Below are 9,419 nucleotides of genomic sequence, written 5' to 3' on the forward strand. Positions count from 1 at the left end.
TGATGCACCCTCCTCCCTTAGTACTGCCCATATTTTTGCCTCTCTGTTGTTGATTTGTTGTTCTGTCACACAGGACATAAGGATGAGTATGAGATGACTCACAAACAGCAGTGAATTACAATGTAATAATTCCATCAGGGGGGTTTGGGTGACGTTATAAACAACAGGAGAGAAGTTTGGGTGGCTTGGAGGTCCCTCAAGCCTGCAGATGAAATTATGGCCCTGTAATTTAGTATGTGCTTGGGTTTTACTTTATTAGAGAGTGGGGAGATGGAAAAGACCTAGTAAGCCATCTCATCCATCTCCTTCCCCATGCAGGAGTGTTCCCTGCTCCACGTTTATTAATGTCTTGCCCAGAGTAGTTTTCAGTGGGCCAAACAACTGAGCTGCTGTAAGTACCTTAGGGACAGTGTCCAAGTCTCATGAGCAGGCAGCTTTTTTCTGAGATTCATTGGGACATTTCCATGTTAAACTGCATCTCCTTATTTCTGGTTTTGCTCTAGTTAGCAACCAAAATAACAGTTTGCCTTCCTGGATATTTTCTTTCTCCAATTATATCTAGATTTGCTAGCATTACAATAGTTGTCTCTTACTCTCAGCATCTTGCCTTGATTCTGTCCCTCTGTCCCTAACCCTCAGCAGTGCTTTTTTAGTCCCTTCAGTTTGTCCATATCTTCCCAGTAGCAAGATAGCTCAGCCTGAACGTAATACCCCAGTTACAGCCATGGCAATCATTCAATCCATTCATCCAACCAACAAACCCCAGAATCCTTCTCAGCCACAGAGAGGCATTTGAAGAAAAAGTAGCTGGAAAAAAAGAACAATAAAAAAACAACCCGCAGTGCTCAGCCCTTGGGTGCTGTCTGTGTAAATCACATGTGTAAAAGTTTGTGTGTCCTTTCTGCTTGTATCAGAAATGCTTGGTGTGCAGGAGTGAGAGGGAAAATGTTATTCCTGAGTTTTCTATCCTGGTGTCCCTGTGAAGGGGCATTGCTTGTCCTTTTCCATTGGCAGGGTGGTGCACTTGTTCCCAGACAGTGTTTTTCCCAGCTCATGGAATGCCAGGACTATGTCATCCTGTGTCACAGAGTGAAGGTATCATTACAAGGATGCAACACCACAGCTCCTGTCTCCAAATCTTTGCCCCAGAAAACAAACCTGATTTAATGGCTCACCAAGCTGGCAAAAATGGTCCCATAGGGTGAGCCTCAGTGAGTAGCTCCCACCAGCTTCAGGAGGATTTGCTTTGGGTACAGGAAAGCAAGAATAGTCCCCAGCAGAGATTATCTATTCATTCTCTGCTGTTTGCCATGGTGTCACAGTGCTGCTAGTGACTGACTTTATATTTTGACAGAATTTTGGGGGATTTTTCTTATAGTTTCTAATATTAAATGCTATTAATCTGTTGAAGTGATATGTCTAGTCTGTAGGTATAATATTTTGTACTCAGAGAGGTCTGAGATGAAGGGAGTATGTGCCTAACCAAGGAGGAGAGCAGTAGACACTACTGCATCATGGCATCAGTCACTCCATGCTTTCCACTATGGAAACAATAGTTCACACTGCTGGAGTTAAATCCTGGATCATGATGAACATATATAAGAGGAACAAATTGCAGCCAAGCAAACTACCTTAATTCTGACACCTTTTCCTAACTTTTGAGTGCTTGACCTTGCAACTTTAATGTACTTTCGAGAAGGATTTGCAGGTTGTTTTAGCCCAGAATAATAAAGCCTCAGTGTATTCAGTTTGAAACCTCAGTATCTTCACTTCAGTAAGTTCCTGTAATGCTTTGTATTACAATCTAATCTGTCTCCTGAATGAACTACACTTCTCTGCATTTGCAGTGACATGGCAAGGGCTAGTTCTACTTGCCTTTATTTTCACAAAATGCTTGCCCATAATTTATTCCACCTGTGGAATGCATTTAATCCATACCATCATTAAAGCATTTTGGATGAGCTGTGCTCTTTGAAAACATATTACAGTTTTCTTTCACCTGACTTTTAATGAAAAATACCTTTTTAATAAAGCTGTCTCACCACAGTAATTTGAGACAGTGGCAATGCTGAAACTCCTCAAGCTGCTTTAATCAATAAAGTTATCACCAGTCATTTCCCTTGGTAACTGCATCTTACTGAGACCCTGACTTTGCCTTCTGCTGCTGAGATGTTTCCATCCTGCACTTAGAACAGGAGGAACTCCCCAAAGTCCAATTTTCATTTTAACCTTTCCTCAATGGCCTAGAAATAACAGATTGCTGGTATTACTTTAATAGATTGGAAATTTAAACCTCTTAGAGGTAACCAGACCTATCTTATGGCTCGGTAATATGACAAAGAATAACACATCTTAAAGGTTACTGAAATGCCTAATTCATATGTTTTAAGGCAGCTGCAACAGCGGATGATTTTTACAGCTTTACAATAAAACCTAAATAATGTTAAGGTTCTGGTAGTTTTATATAATCATAAAAAGTTCTCTCTGTAGCAAATTGTCCTGTTTTAATGGGAGTTATGGCAGGTCATACTGGAGTCCATAAACTACTGGTAGTTAACCAATTCCCATTTCTGCCACCTGCAAGTCTCAGGTGGGAGTTAGTGGTGCATGAGAGCAGAGGGAGGTCACCCAGAGAATGGCACAGAGGACCTGCTGCCATGCCAACATCTCCTCCTTGCTCACTGGGGGAAAGATTTTCCATCTCCGAAAGCAAAGTGAAGTGTCTGAGTGAAGTTTCAAACTTCAATCCTGCTTAAAGCTTACTGAAACCTGGCTGCAGCCTTTGGAAATCTCAGCTAGAAACATAATTAACAGTAATCCAGGATCCTGAGGCCTGTGAGATTACCACTTGGGCCAAAGAGAGCAGGGAGAAAAGCGAGCGTGTCGTATTTCTTGTGTAAAAGGGTTTAATACATTAATCAGGGTTTGGTGTTTAAGCTTTATTTCCTTATGGCCCTGGCACATTTAGCTTGATTAAGGTTATTAAGCCTATAGCAAAAATCTGTTTAGGCATAAATATGTTTGACTCGAGGAGCATTCACTGTGTTAAATATTCTGATGAAGTTATCATCTCTCTGCATCCTCCCTAGGCTGTGTCTGAGCTCATCTTGGTCAACACTGCACTGCAACGTGAGCATGGCTGGGAAAATCAGGATATTCTTGTCTTTCTGTCTTATTTGTTTTCTTACTCCACGATTCCTTTTCTGATCAGACATTTTTCTGTGATTTTAGTGAATGCTCAACCTCTTTTGCAGGCAAAAATGACCTGAGGTTCCCATTTACCACCTCAGCAGCGTCTTTAAAGACTTACTGGTTTTGGTGCTTCTGAGGGTCAGCAGGGTTGGTTCCACCTCCATTCAACTCTGGGTCTGTGGCACAGACAGCTCCACTAGGATTGCTGACCATGATGGTGATCTCTGTGCCACAGATGTTTGTCCAGCATGGATTATATTGTGCCTTTCCACCCCCAAATTCTTGGAGGTCATGTTCATCTCCTCTGTTATCACTGCTGATCTGGGCTGGGTTTGATGGGGACCCTTCAGGAGTGTCTTCCCTCAGCTTTGGCACATGTGTGCTTCATTTACTGTGTGTGTGCAACCACCTCTCACCAGCTCTGTGGTTTAGGAAAATATAAATCACACCCATCCTAATTCTTTGCTGTTTTGTCTCAAAAACCAGAGAAACTCACTGCAATTTTTTCCCTTTTTTAAAGTAAATTTTTAGCCAGTCTATGAAAAGCAACTTTCCCAGAATGACTGAACACATTGATGGTGTGTAAAATGTGAACATGGACGGGGATCTTTTAATTCCTGCTTTCAGTGGGTATATGACCTTTCAGTTTTATATCTTTCTCTCTCTTCTTACCATATTGCAGTCAGAGAGGAAGTTAAACCCAGGTTTGACAGGTAGAGTTTTTTTTATTTCCCTTGACAGTGCACCTTTTGACCTCTATCTTCTTGCCAATGATTTTTTAAATCCTAAATGATTTGGGAATAATTGCTCCTCCTTCAGTGATTATTGCCCTTCACCGATAGTAAATCTGTGAAATCCCTGGGGGTTGGAGTACAGTTTTGTATGCTTATGCCACAAGCTGGGCTGGACAGGCATCGCTGCTCAGCTGCAGCTGCACTCACTGAGCTGCCAGGGTCTTGCAGGAAAACTTCCCTGCATGGGGTAAAATACAGCCCTGCTGAGCCAGAGAGTGCTTGGAGGGTTGCCACACTCTGCCCTTTCCCCTTGGCAGAGCAAATTCATTTTTAGGGTTAGGAGAACATAGGGCTGAAATGGTCTTTGCTTCAGAAATCTCATCATGTACATCATGAGTCAGGCTGAGCAAGGGCACGCAGGGAGCAGAGGGCAAGTCTGTTCGCTCTCACCCTCAGGGAGGTGTTGGAAGGAATTTTGTAAGAAAAGGGGATTATAGGCTATAAAAGCCAATGGTTGAGAGTGATTAAATATCTCGGAGCAGCTTGGTGGGAATTGGCAATGGTCGGAGTGGTGTTGCCCTGTTCTGCACAGCTCTGCATGAGTGGGATTATTGTCTTCTCCTTATCCATGTATACATGATTTATTTAATAATTAATTAAGTTTAACCCATCATTTTCTCCCCATTTCATGCTGGATTGCATGCTTGGAGGAGTGGCAAGGAAACATGAACTATCTGCAGGAGAAGGCACCTTAAAATATAAGAAAGATATTAAGCTGTTAGACAGTGTCCAAAGGAGGCAATGAAGATGGTGAAGGGCCTTGAGGGGAAGCCTTGTGGTGGCTGAGGGCACTAGGTCTGTTCAGCCTGGAGAAGAGGAAACTGAAGGAAAACCTCATCACTGGATACAACTTCCTCACAAAGTGGGAGTTGAGGTGTGGGTGACACAGATGAACTGGCTCTTGTGTGCTGTGTGAAGAAGAGATGGTTCCATGTGCAGGCAGAGGGAGAGGAGCATGTGAAATTGAACAGAACTGGTAACTGGAATGGCACCTGCAGCACAGACTTCCTTGATGTTTTTGGCCTTAAAGCTGCAGCCAGCTGGATGGAAAGACTTAGCACTCCCAGAGATTGGTGCTTTTGGAGAAGGCAATCCCTGCTTCTGCCATGTGTGCCACATTCCCATGACCTCCCTGACAAGGGCCTGTTTATCAGCTCTCCACAGATGGAAAAATGCTGGGTTGGCTTCTGTGAGTGCCCAAAGGAGTCCCCATGGTGCTGCTCCAGCAATCCACCTCCATCTAAGGCAATCCTGGGCCCTTGCAAACATCCCTCTAACCCCCAGAGCCCATATGTTGGTCAGGATTCTCTCATGACAGTCCCTAAGAAAAGCTCAAACCACACAGAGCTATTGGTTTAGTAAGAAAAGAAACACTTTGCATAGTGACTCTGTGATGTGCAGGTATGAAAATAATCCAAAGTACATGGAAGGGATGGAAATTGAGGCAGAAACATCTGAGGCTGCAATGTGCCCTGGTTGTGAAACTGGGCAGTTATGTTTGTGAAGGAGGAGGCTAATTCAACAGGATGAAGATCAAGTGGTTAAAGATGCAACTAATTAATGTATTTTAGGTAAAATTCAACCTCAATATAAAAGGTGCAAAAGGACACTTTAAAATAGTATCAACTAGTGGATATCTTTTCAAAGCTGCTGTGTTTATTAGTTTATTAGTATTTGCATAGATTTAAGCTGATGGAAACAAACTCTACCCTGTCACATGGTGCAAACATGAATAAATTGCATTTTACAGTGTTTTCCCCAAATTTCTGTATCCACCTGGGAATGGGTTTGGATCAAGCTCTTAGGGATCCCAGCCTTAAGCTTCTGACTACCCTGTAGAATCCCAAGTTTCAGAAGTGAAGCTAATTTAAACTGCTCAGAGCATAACAAAAATGGACTGTTAGGAACCGAATAGGCCTTAACTTCATAAAATTCACCATTTCCTTTGTGCTGTGTGCCAAACCCCTTTGATTTCTGTGATTGATTACAAATTGTCCAGACATGTACATTGCTGGAGGAGCCGTGGCATGAATTACACTCCAGGTAGGATGACTTTTAATCAATACGATGACAATATTATCTTGTTTAATTTGTCTGATGGCAGTATTAACCATCAAATCAAGCTGTTTGTTATGTCAGAGGAGCGTGACGTATGGCAGGAGGAAAATTCACTCCGGTTTTCCCGTATTTCTCTGCCGTGACAGGCCATCATGATCGGGGATGATATTGTGAATGATGTCGGGGGCGCGCAGCGCTGCGGGATGAGAGCTCTGCAAGTGAGGACGGGGAAGTACAGGTCAGTGCACACTCTACACAGTCAAACCAGTCCACAAGAGCAGATTTTTCCATGGTCTTTTCCAAGTCTTTTCGCATTGGTGTCAATGTAGACTTGTCTGGACAAGCAGCAGTTACACTTGGGTGGATGGTCCTACACTTGGGTCAAGGCAATCCCAGACACACCTGTAAGCTGAATGGAGAAGTCAGAGAATCAGAGAATGATAGATTCATTGAGGTTGGAAGAGACCTTGAAGAGATCATCAAGTGCAAGCATGGCTGTAACCCCTAAACCCTAAACCATATCCTCCAGCGCCAGATCCAGACACCTCTTAAACACCACCAGGAATGGTGACCACCTCCCTGGGCAATTCTCTATTCCAGTGGCTGAACGTCCTAACAGTGAAGAAATTTTTTCTAAGATCTAATCTGACTCTCCCTGTCTCAGCTCAAGGCCATTCCCTCTAGTCCTGTCCCTGCAGGCATGACAGGAGAGGCCATTCCCCACCTCTCTACAACCCTGTCCTGTCAGGGAATAGCAGTCATTGAGAGCAGCCCTGGCAGTGTTCACAGCTAGGTTGGCTAAAGCCTTGAGCAACCTGTTCTGGTGGGAGGTGCCCCTGCCCAGGGCAGGGGGTTGGGACTGGATGATCTGTCATGTCCATTCCAACCCCGTAACATTCTATGATGTTGATGTTTTCATTTAGGCCAACATGGTGTGTATGAAAGTGGCAAATAGCAGTCATTGAGAGCAGCCCTGGCAGTGTTCACAGCTAGGTTGGCTAAAGCCTTGAGCAACCTGTTCTGGTGGGAGGTGCCCCTGCCCAGGGCAGGGGGTTGGGACTGGATGATCTGTCATGTCCATTCCAACCCCGTAACATTCTATGATGTTGATGTTTTCATTTAGGCCAACATGGTGTGTATGAAAGTGGCAGGAAGGGGAAGACAATGTCTTTGATCTTTTAAAGAAATATTTTCTCTTAAATCACTGCAGTATTTTTTTCATCACAGTGCATAGAAGTGGTGTGTTTCCTGGGATTTGCTTATATTTTCACTGCTGCTGCATGGAAGTGTTGTACACTTGATATAAGACGTGTCTGAAACTTGTAGCAGGGTTGAGATTATAAAATTAGACTGTCGACTCAGCGATCTCTGTGGGTCATCTCTCACAACTTGTGAAGGACTCCATATGTCTGCTCTTCCCTCCACACATGTATTCAGCACTGAAGTGTCTGGAACACGAGAGCTGTTTCTCCACCTCTTGCCCTACCAGAGTGCAGGTTTCTGCAGGCTCACTCATCTCTTCCGAATGGCCCTTCAAGCCCTTCTTTGTGCAGGTGTCTCCACAATCCTGTGCTTTCACTGACCCAGGATACCTCCCTGCAGCTGCTGATGTGGGACCTGAGTGCACCTATAAAAAGGGCATGGCCTAGGGGTGACTGGTGGGAAATGGAGGCATCAGCAGGTTCTCATGTTAGGTTTGATGTCAGCTCAAGGTGACTCCAAATGCACTGCAGACGTCAGTCCCTAAATTTAACATTCTGCTTCCATAACACTCAAAATCTCCTCTGAACCATCTCCTTTTAACCATAACCATGGTTCAGCCACACCGTCTGTCATCTGACATCATTTATGTTTTTACAGTTTTTTCTTCATTTTCCAGTGCTGAGACTGTAAAAGAAGGATGCTCCTTTGGGGAGGGGTACAGCAAGTGAGAGCGGTGCTTGCCATAAGCTATCTGAAAAGTTACTTGATTAGTTTTCAAGTCAATCTGGTTCTCAATTTTCTCTTTTAGTTTGTGTAAGGTGATAAAATAACACCCAGTGCCTTAATCCTAATGGACCAGTAAGTGATGGTTTCTAAGGAGAAAAGAAGACAGATACAAGTGTGTTGTGTTTTCTGTAGTTTTAAGATAGCACATCTCAAAATCAGATATGAATCTGAATAAAGCTTGGAAAATCCCAAAGATAAATAAATAACATATAGTTTGTGCTGTTGGGATTATTTATCTGTAATCTGTATAGTCCTAATGAGTTGGACTTGATGATCTTTGTAGGTCCCTTCCAACTCAGGACATTCTATGAGTCTAATCCCACTAACTTCCTAAAGGAGAAAATAAGGATTCAGTGATTGGTTTTATTCTGCTACTATATTAATTCACTTTGTGAATCCACATTTTAATGTGACACAGACACAGGTGCCAGTGAAGGAGTTACCTCTGCACACAGAGGTAAATCAGACCATTCTTACTGAGCAAATCTCTCCTGTGCCATACTTTGCCCATTGTAAAATCTGCCACAGGTGATGCTGCAGCCAAACTGTTCAGGCAACTGACATAAACTCTGTGTACACAGGCATACATATGTATAATCATATGTTGGAAAAACATCTCCTTGTCTCAAGTTTGAGTCACAATTTCACAGCTGAAAGGGAGTCACCAGCTGTTCTAGATGGGGAACAAAGATTGTTTTCCACTGTTTTGTTTCCTGTTTCAGTGTGTGGTTGGTGCTATCTGAATTCCTGTGCTGTTGCATAGCAGTGCAATACAGATGAGTGTCTCTCTCAGTTCCCCATGTGGTGCCAGGCCTGCTGTTAGCAACTGCGAGTGAGATGAAATAGCTTCTGTTTACCAGGAGAGGTCAGAGGTGTGTGTAAATACGTATATATACATATTTAAGAACGATTTAGTATATATAGAAAACCAAAACACACAGTGAATAGTGAGATAAACAGAAAAAAAACCCCCAGTGATGGTCAAGATAAATGAAAAATTCAGAGAATATAATTATTTGGTGGTGGGTTTAAAGTCTGATGTATAAGATTATGCATAGGTTGTGTCTTTCCCTTCAGTCCTTGCGGACACAGAGCTGTGTGCTGCACCCGAGCACCTCTGGATGGCATCGTTGGTTCAGAGGAGCTATCCCGAGGAATTACTGCAGGCACGTTTCACAGCATACTGCTGGATACGTGGGAATGACAGGATTTGTGCAAGTTATCCCGGTGAAGGCATTTTGCATGTCGTTCTGTAGGTCCAAGGGATCCTGTTGTCTCCCTCCATCCTCACCCAGATGCTGTCCCTGGCTGGCAGACATCATCACCTCCAGTGAAGAAGTGTGTTTTGGAGCAGCTCTCCTTGTTTCAGGGGTCAATGTAGTTTAC

General features: G+C 43.4%; 1 protein-coding gene across 1 annotated transcript in view; it reads left to right on the forward strand.

Moving 5' to 3' along the window:
* LHPP (phospholysine phosphohistidine inorganic pyrophosphate phosphatase) overlaps positions 1-6,282 on the forward strand; it is a gene marked incomplete at both ends in the record, with an annotated part of 12,245 nt that extends 5,963 nt beyond the window's left edge. The window contains one exon of the mRNA XM_009084945.1: positions 6,191-6,282. Coding sequence (XP_009083193.1) covers positions 6,191-6,282 — 92 coding nt within the window. The remainder of the gene's footprint in view (positions 1-6,190) is intronic.
* Positions 6,283-9,419: the final 3,137 nt, after the last annotated feature.

The sequence above is a fragment of the Acanthisitta chloris genome, unplaced genomic scaffold, assembly GCF_000695815.1.
Source record: "Acanthisitta chloris isolate BGI_N310 unplaced genomic scaffold, ASM69581v1 scaffold22911, whole genome shotgun sequence".
Lineage (NCBI taxonomy): Eukaryota > Metazoa > Chordata > Aves > Passeriformes > Acanthisittidae > Acanthisitta > Acanthisitta chloris.